Source organism: Ostrea edulis, chromosome 3, assembly GCF_947568905.1.
Source record: "Ostrea edulis chromosome 3, xbOstEdul1.1, whole genome shotgun sequence".
In the NCBI taxonomy this organism is placed as follows: domain Eukaryota; kingdom Metazoa; phylum Mollusca; class Bivalvia; order Ostreida; family Ostreidae; genus Ostrea; species Ostrea edulis.
The window spans coordinates 38,096,307-38,124,087 of record NC_079166.1 but is presented as its reverse complement, the minus strand read 5'-3'; the positions used below and the strand labels follow the sequence as shown (position 1 = coordinate 38,124,087).

General features: G+C 34.1%; 2 protein-coding genes and 1 non-coding gene across 6 annotated transcripts; 1 reads left to right on the top strand and 2 right to left on the bottom strand.

Moving 5' to 3' along the window:
* Nucleotides 1–283: 283 nt before the first annotated feature.
* Nucleotides 284–4,592, bottom strand: LOC125674207 (capping protein inhibiting regulator of actin dynamics-like). The gene is made up of 3 exons (XM_048911306.2): nt 4,073–4,592; nt 3,180–3,555; nt 284–2,902 (listed from the first exon to the last, which is right to left on the bottom strand). The coding sequence occupies exons 1-3, from the start codon at nt 4,378–4,380 to the stop codon at nt 2,741–2,743; spliced, it is 846 nt and encodes a 281-aa protein (XP_048767263.1). The 5' UTR covers nt 4,381–4,592; the 3' UTR covers nt 284–2,740.
* On the top strand, nt 4,540–23,162 carry LOC125674208 (uncharacterized). Of its 4 annotated transcripts, none has more exons than XM_048911308.2 (6): nt 4,540–4,563; nt 15,625–15,802; nt 16,454–16,595; nt 17,461–17,578; nt 19,581–19,717; nt 19,875–23,162. In XM_048911308.2, exons 1-6 carry the CDS (start codon nt 4,555–4,557, stop codon nt 20,011–20,013), a joined length of 723 nt encoding a protein of 240 aa, XP_048767265.1. In that variant the 5' UTR covers nt 4,540–4,554; the 3' UTR covers nt 20,014–23,162. The 4 variants fall into 4 exon arrangements, with proteins under 4 accessions (XP_048767265.1, XP_048767266.1, XP_056016613.1 ...); XM_048911309.2 differs by lacking the exon at nt 4,540–4,563 and adding an exon at nt 8,169–8,233; XM_056160638.1 differs by lacking the exon at nt 4,540–4,563 and adding an exon at nt 8,176–8,228.
* Nucleotides 7,837–7,908, bottom strand: Trnae-uuc (transfer RNA glutamic acid (anticodon UUC)). Its single transcript has one exon. It is a non-coding gene; the product is annotated as a tRNA-Glu (tRNA).
* Nucleotides 23,163–27,781: the final 4,619 nt, after the last annotated feature.

Genomic DNA, 27,781 nt, shown 5'->3' with positions numbered 1-27,781 from the left:
CTCCTCCCAGGTACATTGTATCTGGGTTCTCTCTTCCACTAATAAAAACAGGGCACCAACAGATAACTGAAAAATTGTTGAGTGTGACAGAAAACATCAAAACAATCAATCACACTAGCTCTGGCTAATAGGTTAACTTTTTAGGTCGATCGGTAGAGCACTAGATTGTCGTGCCTGAGGTTCTGGGTTCAATCCTCGGCAGAGGCATATACTGGACTCTGTTACGATAGCATATAATACTTCTTCATGCTGTATGCACGTCACACTTCAAACAATTCGGCAATATAGCATGTGAAATTTATTTACATCAAATATTTTTACATTAAAGCATTTATGACATCAGATAATGCAATGTTTAGTTTATATTTACATATACATTTTCCTCATTTACAAATGTACAATGTTTTAAAAACAAATGGATATAATATCCCAGCAACATTGAAAGTAGACATTTCCATAACAAAAAATACTTTGTTAAAAGTTTCTGATATGTCCAGTTAACTAAGTGTAAAGCATATTCTTAATAATCTACAGTAAAGCATTGTTGGTATTCACCATAAAAACAACTCATAAAGAGAAGTACCCTTGTACATGACCTTTCAACTTGCATATACTAATAGGAAAGAAACATGCTAAATTACAAGATATAAATACATGTGATAAAATTACAAAATATAAATAGATACATGGCATAAATGTCTAGCATGTGTATTATGGGACCATATATGTATAAATATTATGTCATTTTTAATATAATAAAAATCATATTCTTACACAAAGATTTTGAGGGAATTTCTGAAGGCATATATTATGGATAAATGCGATGTTTCTGCTGACATATTCTCTAAAAATAATTTTTCCAAAATAGGTTTTTACAGTAGTAATATTCCTGTACTTTGTAAATCCACCTGGGTAGCTCAGTGGTTAGATAACCTAACAAGCAATGCAAAGGTCCCAGGTTCGATACCCAATTGTTCCAAATAAAATTCTCTCCTTTGCTTCAGCAATGTCCATTTATACAATTTACTGTAATACGCAAGAGCTGGCTTTACATTTTTACTTGCAACAACCAGTAACTATCAAAATTTTCTAACTCTAAAAGAGAAATGGTAATATACATGTACCTTTGGATTTTTTTGTAGAAATGAGGTAGAATGCAGGTGAATTCTACATGAAATGTCATGAAAAATTACGGTATATATTACTGAGAAACATTGTGTATTTCCTTAAATCTTGAAATCAATATGCGTCACTTGTTGATCAAACAAAATTTTAAAAGCAAACATCCTATTATATTTTAACTTGCATATGACTTATAATTACTAATGGTAAAAGAGATGCAAGAAAATTTTGGGACACATTACACTGAAGTTATTTTTAAATATTGATAGGCCAAACCCATGAAATTAAGGAGGTATGCTACACCAGAGAGATTTGATGAAGATGAAAAGTGGAGGATATGTACAACAATATTTTGAAGTTAAAAATTTTCAAAGTTACTTTATTTTGTCAAAAAATACAGTTTTAGTAGAAGGTAATCTGAAAAAAATTTAAAACCCCTGCTGGACTCGAACCTGCGACCTACAGTTCAGCAGTAGGTATTCAAACCTACTGAGCTACTCAGCTAGGTATTTAAATGGAAAAGGAGAAGACAAATATTGCTGATATCGATTTTTTCATCCATGTTTTTAAAGGAAGTCAGCCATTATGACGATGTAGAGTACTACCTTAATTACAAACTAGTTTTATAGCAAAATATGATGCCTAAACTTCAAATAAGGTGTTCAATGTTTTAAATTTTTGAGTAATAAGTAAAGATTAAGGTTTTTTTAAACACATTCCCTACACTATTGTTCAAATGGGTAGCTAAAATCCAACTAAATTCAGCATGACTGGCAAGAGTTATGCCCCTTATCATAATTGAATTCCATTGAAATTTGAAAGACCAAAACCTTTTGAAACACGTAGCGTGGTATACCCATTTGTTGACAATCAGAACAGCACTGACTGATGTGGAAGAAGCTTTAAAATTTAAGTTACTGTCATAAGAAACATAAAAATGTAGTTCGTGATAATATAACAAATCTTTGCTCTGCAATAGGTTTCAGCATCATCTCCCATCTGTCAGAATGGATGGGGAATAACCCATGTGGTCAAGAAATTTTGTTGGAAAATACATGTAAAACCTGAACCAGAAGGACTCGGTTCCTATTTTAGAGATTTGGTTTTTACTTTCAAACAATATTCATCAGCTTAATTAAGGAGTATATATTCTCCAACTCTTCTTTTTTAAGTAAAGAGGGATATGTTTCCCAGATATATTCTGCTGCTATATTAGTTTGAGGATGAGTGTTGACTGGATTTAAATGACAAGGCCTCCCAGCACTAATATAAAAATGAATTTGAAAATAATATTTTAAAAATATCACAGGGTCTATCAAAATCACTATGTAAAATCTAAATATTATTGATACCAGGTACATATTAAAACCATATCATATCTTCATTCATTTTGTAGACTTAGTTATTCAACCAACCAACACAACAGAGTGAAATAAAACATTGGACACAACTAATAAAAATATAATATAGAGGAAAACACGTTTTTTTTTTTAGATTATAATATTTTGCAGTATCTGTAAGAAGACCTGTAATGCGCTCCTGGACCAGATGCCTTTAGACTAGTCTGGGTTTTTTTTTGTTCCTAAGAGCACCAGAGAATTAAATTACCACCTCTTTGTTAACTGGACAGTAGTTGGACTGCATCATCCACTGAACCTGTCTGAGATAAAATGTCCCTCAGAGTTTCCTGGTCATACATAGGGAACATCTGCTGAAGTTCTCTCAGTGCTGAGTCGTGCCGGTCATCAACGGGTGTGTTAGAGGCTGCTTGACTACCCTCCTGTAAAAATCCATTTAAATTAAAAAATAATATTCTAAGTACAGACTTCAGCACTTTGGTAGAGTGCAGAAATAAATATTTTAAATTATCAGTTTACCGATTTGAACGACAAACGGTTATCATCAGAGGGTTCTGATGACAATGTCTGTTCATTGAAACATGTCGGCTACTAAATATCAACCTGTGCACCTTACTGAAGCATTGATATCTGTAATTTATACTTGTTTTACAGACGCTACTGAATTTGAAGGAAACTTCTTAGTTTTAAGACACGTACTGTATCATCAGCTGGCTCCCTCACTGCAGCAAGTTGGCTATATTTAGATGTGGATTTTGATTTCTGTTCTGCCTCAAGTCTTTTCAGAAAGGCCTCATTCTTCTGGCGATGGTCCTCCTTAAGTCTCTGTTGCCGATCGACCTCTGACCTCTTGTTTTGTTCAGTTTTCCTCCTCTGCTCTTCTTTCTTTTTTGAAATCTCCTCATCCTCTCTCTTCTTCACAGTGTCTCTTGCTGCTTGCCGTTTTTGAATACTGTCAAACTTACTGGATTGCTGCATGCGAGCTTGTTGATTCCGAGCATCGCTCTGAGATTTTTGTCCACCGCCCACTGTTCCTACATAGTTCACAGGACCAAGTCTGTTGCTTTCCTTGTGCCTGTTATAAAATAAATACAAAGAGTGAAAACTCATTGTAAAATCTTTTTATCTGATTGACCGGTTTTGCTTGAATCTGAGAGGAAGCAAATGTACCCTCTTGTGAGGCCTCTGTGGAAAAAAATTGTAATCAGAGACATATATACTATCTCTGTTGTAATATATAATCTATTTTATACTAATTTAGTAGGCTTGTTCAACAAAAACATGGGGAGGGGGGAGTTGCATATTATTATTTTATTAGTGTATCATTTGATATAGTACCAAAGACATACTATACACATGTAGCAAATGACTGTGATGCATAACTACAGTTGAATTCTTCGTGTCACTCAGACGTTATATAGACTGTCCTACACAGTGATAAACACTCTACCGCGGATATTTGAAGGTGGTGAGCAGAATGACCAAATCAATCGTTATTGTGGGCATTCTATGGAATAATGTCGATGACATTGAAGATAATTATCATGCACAAATAATTCGAGTGACCCACTGAATGTTTCCCTTTGATCTACCTCTGATAGGCTTCCTCCTCCCGTCTGGCTTGCTCTGCAATCTCCCTCCTCTTCTTTTCATTGGGTGAAATCATAGTGAAAGCACCGTGGTGACTCATTCTTTGCTCCTGCCCCGTGGCCCCCTCTCCGAGCTGTTCCTGATTTGGATCCATGTCAGTCTGTGCGTATCGCGTTGTCAGTCTATCTGTCTGTGTTCTCGCCGCTGTACCTCGTCCTAAGGCTCCCCCTGCCGTTGTTGAAGCAGCAACTCCTCTACCTCTTCCTCGACTGTTGGTTACAGCTGGTTTCACTGTGTATGACCTGCTCATGGTTTTGTTTGCTTACTCGTTTTTATATTTAGAATCTGGAAATTTCCTATCCTCTGATTTTCTTAAAATTTCTCATAGTATTTTCAGTTTCACTTTGTTTACTTCATTGCAACCAAGACTTCAATACTGGAGAGTTCCAACAAGGACCACAACTTGTACAGAACTTTGAATCATATGGCAATGGTTTGTGTAGCTTATTTAAACATCTTGATAAAATGAGGTAACCTATCTTGATCCGCCCACCTGCATGGGGTACCAAATTAACAAAAACTTAAATAACTATCTGCAATTACCTGAAGATACATATGTACCATCCATATTTATTTGATGCGCGCAACAAATCAATTAAAGATCTCTTCAAATAATTAACAACATCTTCAATTCTGAATTATTGCGCGCATTAATTATTCTGATGAATTGATGAGTGCTTATATAATTGAATTGTTGCTCTCTTCGAATTAATTGATATTAACAATTAATTGAATTGATGCGAGCTGTACAATTCAATTGAAGAGAGCAATAATCCAATTAATGTGCGCAATAAATTGAATTACTCTCTATATCGTTATAATTAAAATGATGCGCGCAATTTTTTAGAAAGAGCAACAGTCTGTGTGATTAGTCTAGAGATATATTGAATTCAACATGCCTATATGCACAATTGAATTAATGATCTTTTTAATTGAATTGTTGCTCTCATTAAAAAAAATGATTTAATTTAAAGAATATTTTATTATGTATAAAAAAAAAATGATGCAATTAAGTAATTAAAAAAAAATAATTTTTAAAAAAAAGCGTTGTAAATAATAATATAGAGCTTCAATTAAATTAAGGAGATAATGAAATCATAATTTATATACCGAACCCCTTACAATAGCGCAAGTTGGCAGTTATATATTAAGAGTATTCTACATATTAGCATATATTTCATATTATAGTAAATATATATTCCACTAAATTGCAACAGATACCACGGGACGGTGCATTGCTATACTTTATAAGTCATCATATCTTATGATCAAACCTAGATCATGTAGATATATTGAGTGCAAAAAGTAGATATATATTTAAATATCAAATTCCATGTAGAAGATACATTATATTGCTCTCTTGAAAAGGAATATAAGAAAATCGGTAATTTCACAATTCAATATCCAAATTAATTTGCTAATTTTATCAAGAAAATATTTTTTAAAACAATAAATGCATTTCTTGATTGATTGGTTTTATACAAATCTATTATTTGGCATTTCTTTTCTGATATATTATTTGTTTTTGGACTCTGAATTAAAAATAAGTTTATATTATATCTATATATAATCGCAGTAAAAATGTACTGTAGCGGACAGTATAAGAGGGAACTATAGCTTTTCTAGCGATGTGGTAGAGTCTCTCTCTTGATCATGCAAGTTAGGCAACAGCGAGCGTGATCAGTACTTGGGTGGTATGGGTGACCGCTACACGTCACAGACCCTGTAGTAATTAATACCTATACATTGTTATTCAGACTTTGCACGTGCGATACGAGTAACGTCTTATTGAGCCCAGTTACTGCGGATCTGTTCACCTTAATGACTCCCCTGACCCTGAAAATTTTGAAGAATTTCAGTCACGCTGAGTGTCTGGGAGCTATCTTAAGGTCCCCAGGGGTAAAGGGTTTCGGATAAGTGAACAAGTGAAGATAACGAAATCAGTGATTAATCTGAGAATACAAAATTGAGAGAAGGGCAAACATAGCAGAGAAGAAATCGGGTGTCTAGGAGTAAACAGTCACAACCACCGTGAGCCCTATATCTTGATCAGGAGTAATCCATAGTCAAAATCAGTATGTAAAGAACGGCCTAACAATTTGGCATGAAACACCTCAGATAGCATTCAATCCAGGGATAGCTTGTATGCACAAATGACCATAGAGTTTGCGAAATTCTTACTTTAAAACGAGACTGTTGAAACTCCTGTAACATCAACTTATTTGTCAGTGGCCTGCCTTAACTTTAAAAATGATCATACACAGAACGTGCTCGACGGGACGTAAAACAAACAAACAACCATCGAATCAGTTGAGGGACATGAACACCATATACAGGTAATAATGGAATATTGCTACACAAATATTAGAAGTTGAAGATGGAAAAGCTGAAGTCATCTTGTTTCTATTTCGTGGTTGACATCAATGTTCAATAATATATGGAAGACCCTGTGGTGTCTTTTATTACGAGTTCACTAGGATATATCGAATGAATGAAAACAAGCATTGGTAATAGATAAAGCGTCGTCGATATATCTAAATGTCGAGTTGAAGGTCACAGCAAGATATTTTTTCTTCTTATATAGAAGCTCTTGAACAAATCCTGCCTCATAAGAATACAAAAACAGGTCAACTAAGAATGGATCACAATTTGTGCCCATAAAATTCCAATAGACTGTTGGAAAACCTGACCATCATGGAAGACAGTACGTAAATATTGTCAATGAGGAACTCCGGCATCTTCAGAGCACCTAATTGTGCGTAGAATGAAAATGATGCATATTATCTGGAGGACGGAGCTCAAGATACCGGAATAAATATGTCCGTGTTCCATTTTTATCGAAGAAACAGCTGTCTATAATGTAAAAAAGCCTGGTTTTTGATTTATCGTGATGAATGATCCTGTGAATTGTTTTTGGAAAAGTCGTATACGTTTTGATGCAGTTGATTTTGGAAAGTATATGATTTCAAATTTACTAGAAGTTCCTTACAATTTTTGAGAATCCACATATGATTTGCACTACTTGTTGTATATGTTGTGGCACATTGTGGCACAATTACATATATATAAAGTTTCTCTTTCACAGCAGTTAATATTTTTGTGGAGAGTAAAGACATATATACATGTACATTCATTTGTTTCTGTAAAGAGTGAAGATAGGGCCGGGCTTGGTAGAATTTTAACATTTCCTGGGTTCAGGTATTTTTGTAGATCGTAACCGCGGGAGGTCGAGCGTTCGAGCTCTACTCGTGCCATGCTAGACCTGAAGCCGAACGCTCGGTATTTCGAAGGGACTTTCGGATACGCGATCTCAAAAACGGAGGACCCGTGATATGAAGGCGTTGGCAGCATGCACGTTATAAAGAGCCCTCAATGCTAAGCCTAGGCCTATAGCTACATTTGTGCATGGTACATCACCTACAGCCGTTAACTTACACCCTGAAATAATTTCTCAAAATCAGTATGAATATTGATTTAATCATAAAAGATATGATGATATATAATAAGTATATATCCCAAAAAGGCTGAAAATATGCAAATTTGGATAAAAACATGATTTTCAAAATAATTATTTCAACATATGATTTCACAAAACATTGATTTAAATCGCCATCTTGTGACATAGTGTCATAAAGAGCTTGAGTGTAGTAGTGAGCTACCATAAATAAGAGTGATATTTAATTTTCGGTGGGCGAAAAAAATGTAGTTCCGATGCCGGGAATCGAACCCGGGCCGTCTGGGTGAAAACCAGAAATCCTAACCACTAGACCACATCGGATCACTTGATAATATATGGGTTTAACTCGTAGAAATAAATAGGAGACAATGTTGCTGTGTGTTGGGTAGTTAAAAGTATAATTGTTTGAAGGTATGTCAACGATATTACTTTGTTAATTTCACCTTTTACATGTAGAATTTACCTATGGCCTATGCAATCGATTTTTACCTACAATATGCCGGGAATCTGTATCAGTAACGATAATTTCTTTACGATTTCTCGGAATGTCTCTATTTTATTTATTAACACAATGCAAAGTCAAAAAGAGTTCCGATACCACCAAAACAAGTTATCCATTTTTGGCAGGACTGAGTTCAGAAGTGAGGTGAGAGTTTGTGTTCTTTTTAGTAAAGATATCCTAAATCAAAATTTTAGAATTATATATATACGAAATAAACTTCCACGGAGGTCAATCACAGCAATGGATTTGCGTCTGGAAGTAGAATCTTTTACATATTCCGAAGTTCTGTAGCAAGCCGTTAGGCCAAATCATGTTTGTCAAATTCCATGTAATATATTACAGGTGCAGGTGTTAACGTTTATACTGTTTTTAATTTTGTATTGCGGGATGTAGTGATATTTTTAGAACGTCTAGTACAAATTACTACTAGAACCAAGGCTAGAGTAAATAAAAGAAAGTGGACGTGGAGATGGGATCCGCCTCTTTCCTCTCTACAGTATCTCTGTGTTGCTCCCTCCCGAGTCCCTCCCTTCCTTCCTTCCTCCCTTCCTTCCTTCCTATATTCTCCTCCCTCATGTTTCTGTATTTCTGCCTCCCCTTTTAATACCCAGTATGCAGTACCCAGTATGTAGACTTGTTCAAGTTTTTATTTGTTTTTTAGAATTGTTTGTTAACCACTGTTGAAATCATTTGAGGGCCTAATAATTGTTTTAAAGCATCTATGTTCTGACATTATAGTGAGCTAATAAATGAAGGGAGAGGATTAACATAGAGAGAAAGTCTACCAAGTCAGTTTATGCTTCTTAATATTTTTGAAGACTTGAATCACTGTGAATAATTTTATCATAATAATGTATAATATATATACATGTGCATTATGATCTTCGATGTAGGCTTACATGTATATTCATAAATATAGTTATACATGCATGCATGATTTTGATTAAATGTACATGTAGTTAGGAGTCCGTCACTCTGGGAATTAATTAGGTTCAAGTAGGATTCATTGTTCAATGAACAAATGAAAGACAATACATATGGAGGAGGAGAGAGAGAATGAGACTGCCCATTCAATAAGTGACAAAAAATAAATGTGTTTGGTAAATCTTTGCTAATTTAAACCAAGAAGTTGGTTCACAATTTGCATATTTTGACCCGGGCCTGTTGATTTGCAGGTCTTTGAAATGTCTCAGAGTAACCTTGCGTTATTGTAAACTTAAAGGGACATGGACATGATTTGAGCTAAAAATTTTCAAATTTTATTTTTCCATTTTTATTGTTTACAATGCTTAACTAAAGTATTTCTAATGGTCAACCAAATTTTGAATATCAGTTGTTGAGTTATAAGTGATATAGAGCACTCGCAATACTTTGTTATGTATACAAGGCTCGTGCCATGTTTTTGTTTACACTATAGACTGTTTAATAGAAATTAGGGTGTTTAAAACAAAATAAGATGTGCCAAATACTATAAAATAGTTAATTGTGTTAAGAATTCACTTATAAATAGATAAAATCTGCTTTAAACGAAACTTTTACTAGTTTATTTAACCTATGTAAACAAAAACATTGCACAAGCCTTGTTTACATAACAAGGACTTGTGACCTCTGTATCTCCCATGTACCTTGACTTAACTGACATTCAAATTTTTGCTGATCATTTAGTAATACCTTAGTTAAGCATTGTAAACATAAAAAATAAAAAAAATTGAATTTGAAAATTTTCAGCTCAAATCGTGTTAAGGCTATTTTAGATATTGATTATTATCCACTGGTTAACACTTGGACCTTCAACCTATAATTCTACCAAGGTTATTGCAAAGAAATGCTGTGGTCATTATTCTAGATATACTTTCATTATACGTATTAACTGAAGATGAGAAAATAGATACACATCAGATTCTCACTTGCACTTCGAGTTTTGGTATTAAATACAACAATAAATTTGATGAATGATAATTCAATTTTATAATCATAAAAATCACAATCAATATATGTTGTAAAACAAATTCATAAATGACTAATTCGGAAGGACATTTGTCATTCAGTATATTATGAATCAATTGTCTGCATTCCGAGAGCAATGCATATACAGTGGAGCCTCGGTAATCCGGACGCCATTAATCCGGACGCTTCACCTTCCGGACGATTTTTCTAGGGAATGGAATTTTTATACGTTATTTTGCATCACTAATCCGGAAATTCGCGTTCCGGATCCGGACGGTCACATTTTACTACAAAACGCTATAATGCATTGAAAATTGTACCGTTAATCCGGACGGTAATTTTGTTTAGGGGAGGTCTGTGTTGGACAATTTTAGCAAGGCGTAAATTATAAAGAAAACAAGCCAAACTGTCTAATTGAAGCGATTACCTGTACCCTGTCAACACCTCCCTATAATTAGGTGGTGTGTTATGATATGTCAATTAGATAGCACGTGCCGATCGAGACATTGTATTGCCAATTTTCGCACATAAGATCTTTATTGCGTGTAGTGTTGAATTTTGTATATAAATCTGTAGCATATTATTTTATACTCTTGATCAATAGCCTAATAGTATTAATAAATTAAACATCATGCCGTAATGATAATTTTGTTAACTGCTAAATGTGCTACACATATCAGTTGTACTGATTCGTAAATTGATTATCGGCTTATGCAAATCTAAAGAGTGTAGATTATACTTCTAGATTCTGGATTTTATACTGTTGATTGGCTTGAAATATATATGTATGTTCATGCACATGTATACGTAGTAAGTTTTTAACGTTTAGAATGTCACGCATGTAGAATGTACCTGTGTACGATTGATTCTTGTTATGATGTTGTAGAGCTTTATTGCTTTCAAATTTTTAAACTCTGGGTAGAAGTGAGAAAATTACCATTTTAAGGACAATGACAATTAAATTTTGTATGTACCCGTAATGTTAGTTTCACCCGAGTTTTGTTCCCGTTATTATCGCATCATGAAAATAATAGGTGCGCGTAGCTAGATCAAAGCAGTAGTAGGTCTTGATATTACGAGCTTAAATGATTTGTGTTCTCCCGATATTGTCTTGGATAATTATAGAATAAGAAATATAAACTCTGGCAGATGGAATTTTGGTTAAAGAATGTTGTCCACTGACATGATAATCACGAAATTCTTATACATGTATCAACTTTGGACGATGAAGATTGTTTTAACAGACCGCCGAACCCGTGAATCGTGACAGATGGAAATTACCGGCCTCTTTAAGAAGTAAAAGTGTGATGAAATGTTTAAAGTGTAAATGATTATGTTAGTTACTAATGATTCATTTACTTATAGTTAAATAAAGTGCCTCATTATTTGTTTTAGTGCATACGGCACACATTTTTGTATATTTATTTGTAGGGCTCATATCTATGTGCAATATAAACACAGGCAAATGCACTGAACACGTATTGAATTTTAGTGTTTTGAAATACATGTAAATGTTAACATCATCATCATTCATTTACTTATGCAAATTGTCAAATCCAATGATAGAATGTGTTTAATTCATTATGCATCAATAAAGTAGACATATATTGGTTACTTATGTAAAGATAGAAAATATGCGATTCAATTATCCGGACGCTTCATTTATCCGGACGATTTCGCTGGGAACCAAAGTGTCCGGATTAACGAGGCTCCACTGTATATATATGTAAACATGGTGATGCACGGACAAGTTTTTCTTAAACTGTATTCAAAGCAATTGATATAATCCATTAACATCAAACTAAATACTTGAAATATTTTTTAAAAATAGGATTTAGAATACCCCTACCATCTCACCTTTTTCGTCAACAAGAAATAATGTAGGTTGTTTCGGAAACTGCCATGATGTCACAGTGACCTAATTCGTAATTATATAGGAAAGCGATCGGCTGTATAATTTTGAGCCATGATAGAATAAAAATAAAGTTCTTGTTTTTGTGTATGTTGCAGGATTAACCTCCTTGGTCTCAAAATGTTGTTTGAAATTTAAAAGCCACAGCTTTTATATTTCAAAACAACATTTCTCAACCTCGGAGGTTATCGTGCAACACAGTTGTTGGGACACATAATGCAGAATTGGTCAAAAGCCTGAATACATTGGCATAAATGTATTTTGCAGTTTTACAAAATGTGGAAATTATGATGTCATGATATAAATGTCAATAGGGATATGTTATCATTATATAGAGACAGGTAGGTGCATGACATCAATCCTAAATGACGATAGGCCCTTAACCTAATTTCAATGATAATGATTTTAAAATGTTATAGACAGCCAAAGTACACCTTGCATAAATCTGCTTCTTTAGATCTTTATTTGAATCATCTGTATAAAGAATAATTAAGTTACTCTCAAATTAAACTTTGTGTTAAAATTGTCATATCTTTACAATAGATAATGATAAAATTATTCTGAAAGTATTTAACAATACTGTGAATGCTTCTGAGGTCAGTGCTTTTCATTTCATCAATTTGAAAATTGATCAAGAAATTGGGTTCAGGATTTTTGTTTAAAAATATATGGTTTTGTATGAAACATATAGCAAAAAATTTCACTAGGAACTAATAATCATGGCCAAGTGTTGTATAAATGAATTGACACAAAACAACTTTTATATTTTTAGATATACAGTATGTAAGATATTTATGTGGTACAGCTTTGCTACAGGAATGTTAGTTTTACTATAAGTAAACCAGTTGAAATATTATTTTCTTTAAAATAATTTATACATAGTGATTTTTATTTCTATTTTGGAGGGGGTGGGTGGTGTTATTTGAACTGTCAATTGTTGGCTATTACATGCACTTATACATATGTACGTGTATACTTTAAGTTATCTTGTTCACGTAGGAAAAGCTTATTTGCAAATGTCCAATGCCTGGCAATTCAAAGAAAGCATCTTGTATGTTAAATTAATGAGATCAATGAATGTTGTGATTATGTTAGTTCTCAGTTTCATGACATTGTTGAGGAGATATTTACATCATCAGGTGTTATGATAAGATTGCATACATACCTACCACACCAGATGAATGTGTGTGTGTTTGCCCTAGGGGTAGGGTGTTTACTGCATCACTTATCTGACAAGGGACCTCTCTTCTATCAGGGCTTGTGCTTGTCACCTAGTATAACGGCTTTGTAGCACAGTACCAGGTTGTATATTATATTAATTTTGTTTTTATTTGTAAAAAAAATAAAACACAGACATCTTCTAACTAGGTTACAATTAATTCTTAATATAGGTTATGCATGTAACCACTAGCCATCTGTATTGGTGCTAGAATCTGTTATCTGAGTCTATTCTAACACTGTATTTGTGCTAGAATCTGTTATTTGAGTCTATTCTAAAAAAAAAAATCAAACCGAAACATGTACAAATATTCAATATAAATTTGAAAACTATTTGGTCAGGAATATATCAATATGGAATGAATATTGTATTGAAATGATTGAAATGAATGCAGTGTTTATTTGTTTATTTTTTCTCTCCATTTTTTGACATACATAGTGTAACAATTACTGATTGAGCTGGAGGCAGATAAAAACACGTACACTCCACTGACAAGATACATGCATGATGAAGTTGCTATTCTTGATTGTTTGATGTGTACCAACAGATACAAGTAAAAATAGACCACAAGCTGCACTCGGTTTTTGAAAATATTTTTGGCAGATTTCAGGAAGCACCGTGTAGTGATATAACAAGGGGGTGTCTAATGATAAAGATATTCAAGACTCAGATGCCAGATTGTTCAAATTGTGAGTCACCTTAACAGCCCTCCATGAATGAATTCAGTACTCCTACATACTCCCTGAGCACCTGTACGTGCTTATAAGCTGGCCTCCATTGTTAATCATTAAGCTGAGGAGTGGTTTGGCAAAGCTGTTTTACATTTTATGAATGGATTTTTGTTTACATATAGATGTATGTATTCCTATTTAAATGTTAAGTTATATATTTTATTGTTGTGAATATGTACATATTTACAACAGGTTATAGTATTATGTGATCAGTTTGATGAGTACACATGTATATCATCTGTAATAATATATTATAATGTATACGATTGATACGTCATTACGAGTATAAAATATCATCTGATTCTCTGAAAACTAAGGAAATTTTCAATGATAGATGTTTATAGCTTTTACATTGTAGGATGTTTAATTACTCTTGGGTATAGCTGAATTACTATTTGTCTATATATGTCTTAATTAAATTTTTACATTCACCAATGATTATTCTGTGATAATTAAGCCTTTGCTGTTTCATTGATTTCATTTCTCAGTAAACTTGAAGGCAGTGTGACATGCAAGTGACCTTTCACCTTATACTTATGTATGTAAAAATGTTTTATCACAGAATATGAATATAAGGAATATATATTTTAAAATGTCTTTTTCGTTTGTATTGTGGGGGGTATGAACATGATGAAGTTAGACAATAAAGCACTGTGCATCACAATTTCTCTTAACACCGGCTTTCATACCCCCATTTTAGAAATACTAGGGAGTTGCAGGCTCCCTTTTAGGTCATAAAAAGAATATTACCTATGCATGCTCACAATCCTCTCTTTGAAAATTTAATAGATTTGCACTTGTATTTTGTTTACCCTCAGTTTTGAATTGCTACCCATTAATATAATATGGTTGGATACCCATGGTGAATTACGCTTCATTCCTCTTTCCATCATGAATGTGATAGAGAGAGAGAGAGGAATGAATTGTAATCAGCTGTGGGTATTTGACAATGGAATGGATGGATCACAAAATTTTTCCAGTTTAAAGGGGCAATAATTAGTATCATTATCTCCCAAAGTTTTGCCTCTTATTTCGAAAATGACTCTACATTACATAAAAATCACCACGCAGCACTGAGTCAGACATATTAGAATTTTTGTAATTTATTATTCGTATACATTTTGCTGTAATTCTGACGTAAAGTTTCTTTTGTTGAGATAGAAAAAATGATAGGCAGAAACATTATTGTATCGAAGCAAATATATCATGCTGGTAGAGACATTTTACATCATTTTCACAATATTCTAACAAAGGTCCCACATTTATTTTTCTTCATTTTATATATTTAACCCTGATTCAGTTTTTACTCCCCGACAGTTTAAAATGCACCTTTAGTGTTATATATATGTACTAATAAATCGTAACATTTTTGTACATATCAAAAGTCTGAATCTATCTGATGATCTACTTTGTTGATAAAAAATATGTTGAAAAATTGACTGAAATGTACTTTTATTTTTAATTCAGTAAATCAACAGTTAAATATCTAGCTTTATGTTGTTGTCACACTTTGCTGTTGAGAAGGTGGTATGTGGAGAAATGAGATTGAACTATGCAATAATGTACAGAAGGGGAAACAGTACTTAACATACAACATGCCTGATGCATAGCATATACAATGGATTAATGGGAAGAATTTATAAAGTATCTAAGAAATTTGGTGTGTCATATGTAGTAATTTTCAAAACTTCTGATGACAGGTTTTTTGGTGTGTTTTTTTTTTCAGAAGATGATCACATACTGTGTACTTGTCTTGGGAGTGGTAACCCTCACCTGGGGTCAGATTATTACCCAATGGACAGTGGATCAGTTCCCTAACCCCATGAAAAATCCAGAAAAATGTGGAGGAGAAAAGGGGCGTCCATCATTCTTGTGTGATCCTAACAGTATCTTGCCCACATCTTGTAAGTGCAAAGGTCATGAACCAAAACCCTCCTTTGTTTTAAAATGTTCTATTAAGTAAAGAAGGCATGACACCAATTAGAAGCTGCTGTCCTGATACTAAGTTCAGACATCCTGACCTTTGTATTATGTACATGTATTCCGTGGCCGAGTGGTTAGAGCAATGCGCTCAAAATCACACGGCCTCTCACCTCTGGTCAGCGCGGGTTCAAATCCCGCTCGCGCCAGTAAGTGAAAAAGTTTCCCAGTTTACTTTTGGAAGGTCGGTGGTCTCTTCCCAGGTACATTGTATCTGGGTTCTCTCTTCCACCAATAAAAATTGGGCGCCATGAGATAACTGAAAAATTGTTGAGTGTGGCGGAAAACGGCAAAACAATCAATCAACCAATATGAGACCATCGGTAGTTTGTATTTTGTATGTAGAGTGTCAAAACAAAGCAAGTCCACTCAAATATACCGTGGTGGTTAACAGAAAATTCATCATTGTCAGTAAAATATGCTTAGAGTCATCTTTAATATTCTGTAAAATCTTTCGTATCTAATGCAGACACTGAATAAGATGTTTCCTGATGTGTGTTCACTGTACTGATATTTGATAATGTAATTCCTGGTGTGTTTAACCGTACTGATATTTGATAATGTGTACTTTTTAGTTGCTGAGCTTGATCATGCTCTGAATCAGACATTTCTTGACACCCCATGTATATGCAGCGCCTACAAATGTCGGGAACTGAATTATCATCATGGAGTACACCTCAGTGTTGCTGTGCTGGCAAACCTCAAGTTAACACAACAGTAAGACTACAGTGATTTGTTTCATAATAAATATTCCAACCTCTGTGCGCAGAGTTAAGTTAATTCTGTACAAAGTATAAAGGAAATGATATTGTGAAATGATTTCCCTATTTGTCAGATAATTTTCCTATTTGTCAGATATAAGTAATTTTCCTATTAGTCAAATAGATCTATTCTCCATGTTTGAGAGATGATTTCCATGTTTGTCATAATTTTCCTATATATTTGTCAGACACTGGTATCTCCTATATTTGTTTAGGAAACTTTCCTTCATATTTGTAAGATAATTTCCCTATTTGATGGATAATTTCCCTATATTTATCAAATATTATTTAAATTGGTATTTTCCCTATTTGCAATTGATACAAGTACAGTGATTTGTTTCATTAAAAAAATCCAACCACTGTGTTCAGAGTTAAGTTGATTTTGTACAAAGTATAAAGGAAATGATATTGTGAAATGAATTTCCTGTTTGCCAGATAATTTTTTGTATTTGTCAGATACAGATAGTTTTCCTATTAGTCAAGTAGACTCCATGATTTCCATGTTTGTCATAATTTTCCTATATTTCTCAGACACTGGTATCTCATATTTGTTTAGGAAACCTTCATATTTGTAAGATAATTTCACTATTTTTTCCCTATTTTCCCTATTTCCCAGTGACTTTGACTGATGACTTGATTAGTCTCAACATGTGCATTATAATGACTAGGAGCGATCCAAAGTCACATATTTGAGAAATTTCCCTATATTTGTCAGATATTGGTATTTTCCCCATTTGCGATTGATAGGTAGATTATAATCTCCACATTTGTAAGATAATATCCCTATTTGTAAGATTGAGATAATCTCTCTGTTTACACAGGAGGACATCAGCATTGCCTGAGGTGGAACACTTTGCTATAGAACTGGAGAGCCGCATTTGGAACTTCGGAGAATGTGATAATGATGTGGTCATTGTGTACTCAGCTGGAGACAATGTGGTCAGTAGTGGATTTAATCAAAGTTACATAATGAATTACAACTTACTGACCAGTATATTGTCATTATTGTGTCTTGTATTTAGGAAAATATGGAGATTATATTTTACAGTTAGGGAGCAAAATCATTTTATTGTACATGCCATGTATGTCAATCTAATTAAGATTAGATGTTAGATCAGCTCACATTCTCAAATGTGTAGTGAGAATGTGAGCGAATCTAACATCGAATTTTAATTAGATTGCGTGTAAGTAGCTATGCAACAAATACAAGTACCTTTTCAAAACTAATATTTCAGTTCACATAAGATACTGCTCCATAGTGTGACTTTGACTGATGACTTGATTAGTTTCAACATGTGCATTATAATGACTAGGAGCGATCCAAAGTCACATATTTGAGAAAGAGTTCTTGTAACATAATTCTTGTAACATAACAGGGATTGGCATTAATGGTTAAATCTCGGTTCAGACAAGTGAAACTCACACTTGTCCAATCGGGCAAGTGATTATTTCAGTATGCGATTGTCATACTTGTGTTAAGCCTTATAATTACTCAATGTAAATAAAAAACCATAAGTTTTAGGTGGCGTGGTAATCCAAATCTATGGGTTTAATTGACGCTGACAACAGTATGGTTTGTACCTGTCAAAATTTCAGCGCTATCGCCAACACTTCATCTTTTCTCAACAGTAATACAACTTACCGAATTGATAGCATCCATGCACATCTTTATTGTTTTATTTCATAAAAACTGATTTGTTACATACTTGACATGTTGTATATTAAATTGAAATAAAATATTGAGCATTTAAGTTGAATTAAAGTCGAAAATATCCTGACAACAAAGTTTTCCATTCGGACTTGTGAAAGTTTGAGTTTACTTGCCCAAAGGGCAAGTGAGAAAGATAATGTCCATCCCTGTGTGAACATGCCTGCCTGCATATATGAACTCTCAGGGAGTTGACAATAAATGAAATACCATAACTCAGATGGAGGTAAATTTTGAAATATATTTAATACAATTATCTCGGCTAGTTATTAGTCCCCACCGATGAAGTCGAGGGGACTTTAGGTTTGTGCTCCGTCCGTCCAGTTTTCCACACACTTTTTTTCTATGTTCTTACAGATATTTATTTGATATTTGGTACGTCGCTTTGTCAGAACAAGTTACAGATCAAGTTTGAATTTTGTCTCGGCCCGTTGATTTTTCACTTAGTTATGACCCTTGGACTTAGAAAAATAGCATGAATAATCAGTTTTCCAGACTTTTGTTGGATGTGCTTGCAGATATTCATTTGATATTTGGTACATTGCTTTGTCATAACAAGTTACAGATCAAGTTTGAATTTGGTCTCGGTTCGTTAATTTTTCCCTTAGTGATGGCCCTTGGACTTAGAAAAATGGCATGAATTATCAGTTTTCCGGACCTTTTTTGGTTGTGCTTGCAGATATTCATTTGATATTTAGTACATTGCTTTGCCATAACAAGTTCCAGATCAAGTTCGAATTTCATCTTGGTCCATTGATTTTCCAATAAGTTATGGCCCTTGGATGTTGGAAAATAGCATGAATTGTTAGTTTACATCCAAGTTTCTTATCTCTGTAGAAAAGAATTAAGAATACTACACTCATTAAAACTTCTAGCATAATAATACAACAATATAGCTAAATTATTCATGATCATCTACATGTCACAGTTTATTGACTTGGTTAAAGACCTAAACCTAATTATAAATTTGTCTTTTATCTTGGTCTAGTCTCTACTCGAATAGTAGTTGATTTTCAACCATTCCTCTGCTTTTTCCCCAATTTTCCCTTTTACCATAACCTACATAATTAACTTTGAATATTGTTCTGGTACAGTAATTTTTACAACCGGTAGGGGACTATGTATTGCCATGCAATACTCTCAGAATGCTTGTTCATTATGAGATGTATGAATGGAAAATAATATTCGCCATTGCTGAATTTTTATACCTCTGAGCATTTTCCATACTTGTAGGTATACACGGCAACAGGAAGTGCAGCTAACTACATTTTAGACACTCAGAAAATCAAGGACATCACCAGTGCTAATGGAATTTACTTCAAAAACAAGAATCCCATGGCTGGTCTTTATGGCATGATAATGGATTACCGGTTTGTTGCTTAAAATCTAGTTACCCTGGAAACACATACATACAGTATTATCATTATTTTGAGATCAGTGTATTCTATAATTTAATAGATAATATAAGATATAGATAAAATGAGCATACTTAGCTACTGATAAATAATTCAGAACATATTTTTTCAGGACTGTTTTTCGGGGAGGATACACTCCATATTCATTGTATCAAAGAAATCAAGTTGTCCGAGGATCTGCTACCATGGTAACGACCTCTACCTCCTGTTTATTGGTAACCTTGGTTGCATATCTTTGTAGCAAGCTCTGATTGTTTGCTGTCAGGAGTGAATGAAGACAAAATAGTAGCACTTGTTGCACACAGAATCTTAATTCATTGCTTCAAAAATGTCTAGCATATATTAATTGATTCTAATTAAGGTTGGATGTCAGAAATTCATATACTGATTGTTTTTGAAAACAAAAGTTTCATGACCACTCCAAAATAATGAATGTGTTGGTCTTATTTGGTACTAAAACTTTTCTTTCAGATAAGTTTACCAATTTTTACACGTTTTGCATAGAATTTTAATAACAATATGTTCAGTAAAATATGAGTGAGCCACCTATTTCTGACTCGTCAAAAGTTTTGGCAGGTAGGTAGGCAGGATTTATTTTGTTAAGATGTTACAGTTTACATACGTTTACTTCTCGTGATCACAAAATAGCGAAGACAACTTGTTTACGTGTAATTGAGGGTACTAGTAAAGTACATGTGCAACTACAATATTCTGGATAAAATGGCCATAAACAATCTTGCGAGTAAAACAATGTCACAAAAATTTTGAGTCGCAGATTTCTGTCCATCAATCGGGCGATGTCCACCAAACAATTTTTTAGTTTCAGCCTGATTGAAATAAACAGCAGAGCAAAGTGTCAATGTAACAAGATGTTTTTATTGTGTGTGCAGAGAATTCATCATAATTACTAGTAATGCCAGGTGGCTTAAAATCTGCAATCATCTACTGTGTACCAGGTTAATTTTGGCACTTTGTAAATGTTGCGAGTGTTTGATTGATGATGTCAAAACTAAAAGTGCTAAAATTTATTTTCATGTGAATCATAATTATATGAAGTGAAAATCTGCCAAAAATAATCCGCCAAAATCTCAAATAATTTAAAAAAAAAAAAAAAAAATATGCCAAATGCATGATGAAACATGTATAGCTCTTTCAATGAATTTAAGAGATTTATTGGTGTTTCATTTTGCTCTGGTCATGCTATATTACATATGTTTTGAACTGGAAGTTTTAACACTTGTTTATAATAGTGCCTTTGAGTAAGGTGCATAATAGTGGTGTATTTAATTATGATATTTAATCTTGTATAACTGTGTCTGTTGTAAGAGTTTGTGACATATTTTGATTATTTATGATGATACAATGGTGCTTCCACTGTTACGAGTTGTGTTTTTTAAATCATACAGGATTAACCAATGAAAGTGAAATTTTTAAATGTTTAATCAAGATTTTATTAATATTTTCTATTTTGATTTTATTTTTTATTTTGAAAATATCTCTACACAACGAATATAATATTACCAATGTTAACATATTTATTACATATAGAAGATCTGAGCTATTAGAAGTTGTGTGATATAGTAAAACATAATCCCAGACTGTGAATAATCATGTACTGGTGAATTTTCTGTTTTGATGGGCTAATCAATAAGATTTTACATTTATAGAGTGTTTAAAACCCTGTGTGTTTGAGATGCAGGTGTGTCAGTGTGTACACTGAATGCGACATGTCACATAGTGTAGTTATGTGAGATTCTTATAGGTTGTTTTGTAGCTTTTACATATATTCATGTAGTTGAAATGCCTTGTGCAAATCAGCCGTAAAGACCTCACTCACTTCTTTTTTCCAATACTGGAATTTTTTCTTCCTGTGATTTACAAAGTCCATGTAATTAGAAAAAGTAGATGTAATAAAAAAAGTAGATATAAATCTGTTGACATCATTTAGAAAAATATTTTGGACACATCCACACTTGTTCAAATTAATTATATCCATTTCTGAAAATAAATGAGGAGGTTTTTTTTACATATTGACTTATGAAAAATTTCTTTCATTCCTGAAAAAATTCAAATAAAACTATGATGTACACTGCACACTTTACTGTTAGGTTTGTTTTCCACATGTACACTTGAATGGAATCAAGAGATACTTGAAGGACTATAATCCTATCTGTACGTAATATAGTACTGGAAAATAGATCATGAAATAAAAGATACAGATCTGTTGAAGAAAATTAATCAACGTAAAGTGTGGATTTTTTTTTATGAAGTTAAAATCTTTGTTTTCTAATTATTATCTTGACTATATCTACTGAACCTGGTACAACTGCCATCCATATTGATGTGATGTATTTGGAAACAAATTGACATAGATATGTTTTTGAATGATCATTTGTTATTTTGAATATTGAGATCCCACGATGTTGTTGTAATATTAAATGTTTTTATATTGGTATACTAATGGTTGTCTTTCGATGCAATCGTTTATTATGTATTGTGCTTCCCATATTAAAATGTTTATATTTAAATAGTTACTAGACTGTATCTCTCTTAGGGGAAAATTGTAGATCCCTATTTTTTTCTGACAGAGAGTTACAGTTCTGAAGCTAATATTTTAACATAGCATGTTTACCTGCAATACTCAGATCAGTTGTATAATTTTATATTTGAAATTTTTTTCTTCCCATTTTTTGACATCATACTTTGGATGACATAATTTTCTCAGTTCATGATTTTAATCCAAAATGTAAATGGTAATTACCGGGTAACTAAGGGGTAAAATTGAATATTTTCTTTACACATTATCAAATGAATCCGACACATTTGATATAGCCTTCTGTTGTACCATCCCAGTGAATATAAGCAATTCTAGAAATATGCAACATTAAACTTTTTTTTAGTCTTTTATGGAATACCATCCAAAATTAGGTTAAGTAAATCTCCGTAGTGATAAAGTAATACATAGCAAGTAAAACATGGGCTGCGTTCAAGATCGTAGCAGCTAAATAGGGCTCAGTAGCGCTACAATCTTGAATGATGTGCTAGGCTAGCCCTATGTAGGGATAACAAGCGTTAATTCATAAAGTGCGTTCAAAATACCTAGATATCTAGCCTATTGGCTAGGGTAGCCACTACGATCTTGAAAGCAGCCCAAATTTAACTGCAGTGACACTGTGTCAGACTGGTAGTGTTATATTTTGAGTATGTGTACTTTTTGTACTTTGCTCATGAATGTTAGCATCTACCATTGATGTGTATAAAAATAGAGATGATACAGTCTTTACATCATAACAAATATTTTAAGAGTAGGGTAGGATTGTTCATGCTTTTTTAATAGACAATATTTTGTATGTGTTTTAAGTATGATGTATGTATCAAATAAATCATATTTTCTATAGCACTTGATATTGTGATATTTTGATGGAAATGTCCCATGGAAAAAACTTTAGATGGGGTGTTTAAATAAGTAAAATTATTGGCAGCATTTTAGCCATCTCTTTAGTAAACCTACAAACAAACTCTGTAATTTTGAAATTTTAGCCTCATGACTTGTGTAATTGAAGATGATTAACATTTGTAAATCTAGCTTTTGTTTGGTTTTGTTATTGTTGAGGTGGTGTACTCGCTGGAAGGTGACCTATTCTACTCTGTTTTTGTCCGTTGTCATTCTTTAAGATTTTAACTACTGGTCATTTTTTGCCAAAATGGAACATGGGTATAATAGCCCAGCAGATTATGTCTATATATGGAAAAATCTTTCAGTTGGTGATGCAAGCATCAAACTTGGTACATATATTAACCAAACATAGTTGAATAAATAAAGCACGTTAGCCACCCGAAAAATACAATATGGCGGCCATTTTTCAAGATGGCGGCGGCCTACATTAAGATATTGCATATTCCTTCCTCTATTGTTTGTTAAAAGTGATCTGTGTTTTATATTTTCGGAATTCGTGCTTTTTTGTCTTCCAAACATGATGAGAGACATTTGTGAATCGTTACGTAATGAAATGCCGGCCATTTTTTTTCAAAATGGCGCCAAAGCATTATGTAAGTGTTCAGTACCCAATAATTTGTTTTGTGCTTTTGTTTTTAATTGAGTAAAACACCGCTTATTCATTATCGAAGGAGTATTTTATACGGTTTTAATCTTCAAGAGATATTTATTTAAAAGAGTGACAGTCGAAGCACAACCAGGGCACTCTGGTGACGTCACTACTGTGGAACTCAGCATGGGGTCCAACATTAGCTTTACTAATTTTGTGATGTAAAGTGTCCCAAATGCTACCTTATGAGCCCCTACTATTAAGTATCCTTTTATAAAGGTAGTCAATAGTATTAGTAAGGTAGCCGCACCTGAATAGACAGGATGTGCCAGCGCGGGAGAGCCGAGCCAAGGGTAATGGGGCAATTGTTACCTGGATGGTGTACAGATCGCACGGGACTTAAATAATGTTGGATGAACGATCGGGCTAGATGTAGGGGTAAATTTACCATGAACCTAGTTGAATCCCTTATTTCAATGTGCTTTGGATAATTTAAGGTGGTAAAAGGATATACCCTCGGCCTTAAACATTGTCAGTTTCTAGATTATAAAACATCAATTGCAATATATACGCTGATACATCTATGACCTTTAGTTTGAAAAATGGCAAATGTGAGACCATTGTCATCAAACTTGGAGACAGACTGGAGTAAATGTTGTCTCTGTCAGATTGATAACGATGAAGGTCTTAAATCTCCTCCAACCCGTTACGAAACGGACAGATAATGATGGGTACGTTATGATTGCAAGAAATATTCCTCTCTTCCATGCGATTCATCAGATGCCAATCAAAGAAAACCCGAATCGGTTAGATCAAGGTGGTGGCATAGAGGAAACACTAAAGGAAAACAATGCTAAATATCATCAAAGCTGTAGACTTTCATTTAGCAATAGTAAGCTTGAAAGGGCACGCAAACGATCTGCTACAAATATGTCTGATGATGCCCATAGTGTACCTACAAAAAGTAGACGGAGCTCTCTTGAAGATCAAGTATGTTTCTTGTGTGAAAAAGATGCTCCAAAATCTTAACTTCGTCATGCTATGACGATGGATTTAGACAAGCGATTAAATGAATGTGCCAGAAATTTGAACAACGTTATATTGATGACCAGATTAAGTGGTGGGGATATAAATGCACAGGAACTAAAATATCATCGCTCTTGTCTCACAGCCTTTTACAACAGGGAGAGGGCTCATTTTACAAGTCAAAGTAGTGCGGAATAAATGGCAACAAGAGAGAAGGAGGCCCATCCCATCGTCTTTTCAGAGCTTCTTGTCTACATTGTTGAGTCGAAAATAGGTACTGACGGTCCGATGGTTTTTCGCTTAGCTGACCTTGTGAGCCTCTATAATCAACGTTTGATACAATTGGGAATAGAAGCGCCAAGTATAAATTCCACGAGACTTAAAGACAAGTTGTTGGAAGAGATCCCTGGACTAGAAGCTCACAAGAAAGGTAGGGATATGTTATTAGCCTACAAGGAAGACGTCGGCGAAGCATTATCACAGGCGATGGACTATTCGGAGGCACTGATAGTAGCGAACGCAGCAAAGATATTGCGTAAACGTATGCTGGAACATAAAATGCCCTTTCAAGGATCTTTCCATGACAGTTGTATTGAAGATTCAATGCCATCTCTTCTTGTACAGTTTGTTTGCATGATTGAGCATGGTGCTGATATAAAATCTCAGCTAAGATTTGGTGCTTCGAAAACAGACTTAACAATGGCACAGCTGCTTCAGTACAACTGTTACGCAAAATACAGAGAAGAGTCAAAAACTGTCAGGCATTCTAAAGACCGTGAGACGCCATTTCCTGTATTTATCGGTATGTCAACTTATTCAAAAACCAGGAAAAAGATATTAGTTGAAATGCTTCATGATCACGGTCTTAGCGTCTCTTATGATAGGGTGCTTGAAATATCTGCTCAACTAGGGGATGCAGCGGTCTCCCAATTCTATACGGAAGGTGTTGTTTGTCCATCAAATCTTAGATAGAATATTTTTACTACTGCTGCTATGGATAATTTTGACCAGAATCCATCTTTAACGTCTGCATCAACATCATTTCATGGAACTAGTATATCCATCTTTCAGCATCCAACATCGGATAACAAAGGTGAGGTGCGGGAGAAATTACCAGTAAATTCGAAAGCTAAAAAGGTTCCAGAACTACCGGACTCATTTACCAACATACAACCATCTTTGATAGTCCTGTTTCAGTTCCAAGTTTACAGCTTCAGCCAGAATATGAATGGTTACAAAAGGTCAGTCTCATTGAATCCGTAAACGAGCATGAAATCAATGTAACATGGTCATCACATTATGCATCTAAAGGTAGAAGCCCACCTTTTGAAGTTAGTATAACATCTTTGTTACCATTACTCCGGAACCAAGCACACTCAGTTGCCACAATCAGACATGTAATGGATAAAATTAGTGATATTGTTGCTGTTTTGAACCCTGGTCAGATCCCCGTGATTGCTGCTGATCAGCCTATCTATGCAACAGCCAAACAAATTCAATGGCACTGACCAGAACATTATGGTGAAGACAAGTTTATCATGATGTCTGGAGGGTTACATATTGAGATGGCAGCTTTTAAATCAATCGGTTCACTATTACAGGATAGTGGTTGGACTGGTGCTCTTGTAGAGTCTGGGGTAACAACGCCTGGTACAGCTGAATCATTTTTATCTGCTTCCAGTGTTACTCGAACACGCCAAATACACCAGGCAACATCATGCTGTTTATATAAACTTCTAAATGAGGCCTATGAAAATTATGCCACAGAGGGAAAATGAGAGCAGTCTTTCCAAAGAAGACTGGGTGAAGAAACGTGAAGCGGAAAGTCCACAGTTTCAGTTTTGGAATTTGATCTTTTGTATGGAGTTGGCTATATTTTTGCTGATTCGTTCTTTTCGAGAGGCAGACTGTTTGCTTTACCTACAGTCTCTGCAAGGAGAGTAGGATGTAATTGTATATAGGGTAATTAGTACTGCCTTTTTGTAGTTTTAACTCGGTTTGGTGTCCAATTGTACGCATTTTTATACATCAAATGTGCGATTTTCAGTTGCACCTTCAGTCTTTCCAATTCACGAATACGGTATGGCCGCCATCTTGAAAATATATGGCCGCCATTTCTAGATATTTGGTGGCTAACGTGCTTTTTTGATAAAATAGTGTCTAAGGATGTTTCATACCAAATTTCATGCTTGCATCACCTACTGAAAGTTTGTTAGGGTTATCTGCTTAGCTATAAATAAATAGGATGGAATATGATGCCCTTATAAAGTTTTAAAAATAACCATTCTGAAGAAGACATTGGGAGATAGTGTAATGCTCAGTCATGTTTTGTAAGAATCCCACATTTGACAGTGATCCTCCTCAAACCTTAGATATGATAACATAGACCATAACATATATTATTACGCATCTGAAAAATTAAGTCGCACATAAAAATAATTTTTCATCAATCATTCCAAGTATTCATAGTATGAATAAGTTATGCAATTTTCAAGTAAATTTCTATTTTCCTGGCCTAGTGGTTCTTGAGAAGAAAATTTTCCCTATATATTTGCATGTAAAACTGATCCCATATTGTGGCCCCATCCTACCCCCGGGCCAACGAGTTTAACAAACTTGAATCTGCACTATGTCGGGAAGCTTTCAAGTAAATGTAAACTTCTTTGGCCCAATGGTTCTTGAGAAGATTTTTTTCTATATGTTAGTATGTAAAACTTTGATCCCCTATTGTGGCCCCATCCTACCCCCAAGGATCATGCTTTTAACAAACTTGAATCTGCACTATGTCAGAAAACTTGCATGTGAATTCTTGAAAATATTTTTAAATGACCCTACCCTATTTTTGCGATTATCTCCCCTTTGAAGGGGGCATGGCCCTTCATTTGAACAAACTTGAAAGCCCTTTGCCCAAGGATGCTTTGTGCCAAGTTTGGTTGAAATTGACTAA

What these genes read in the sequence shown, in the direction of transcription:
- LOC125674207 (XM_048911306.2), bottom strand. Translation starts at nt 4,380, where the DNA reads ATGAGCAGGTCATACACAGTGAAACCAGCTGTAACCAACAGTCGAGGA. An exon ending in GAGGAGGAAGCCTATCAGAG is followed by an intron (nt 3,556 to 4,072) that starts GTAGATCAAAGG and finishes ATTTTATAACAG; the next exon opens with GCACAAGGAAAGCAACAGAC. An exon ending in GGGAGCCAGCTGATGATACA is followed by an intron (nt 2,903 to 3,179) that starts GTACGTGTCTTA and finishes GGATTTTTACAG; the next exon opens with GAGGGTAGTCAAGCAGCCTC.
- LOC125674208 (XM_048911307.2), top strand. Translation starts at nt 13,999, where the DNA reads ATGGATTTTTGTTTACATATAGAT. An exon ending in ACTCAGCTGGAGACAATGTG is followed by an intron (nt 17,579 to 19,580) that starts GTCAGTAGTGGA and finishes CCATACTTGTAG; the next exon opens with GTATACACGGCAACAGGAAG. An exon ending in GGCATGATAATGGATTACCG is followed by an intron (nt 19,718 to 19,874) that starts GTTTGTTGCTTA and finishes ATATTTTTTCAG; the next exon opens with GACTGTTTTTCGGGGAGGAT.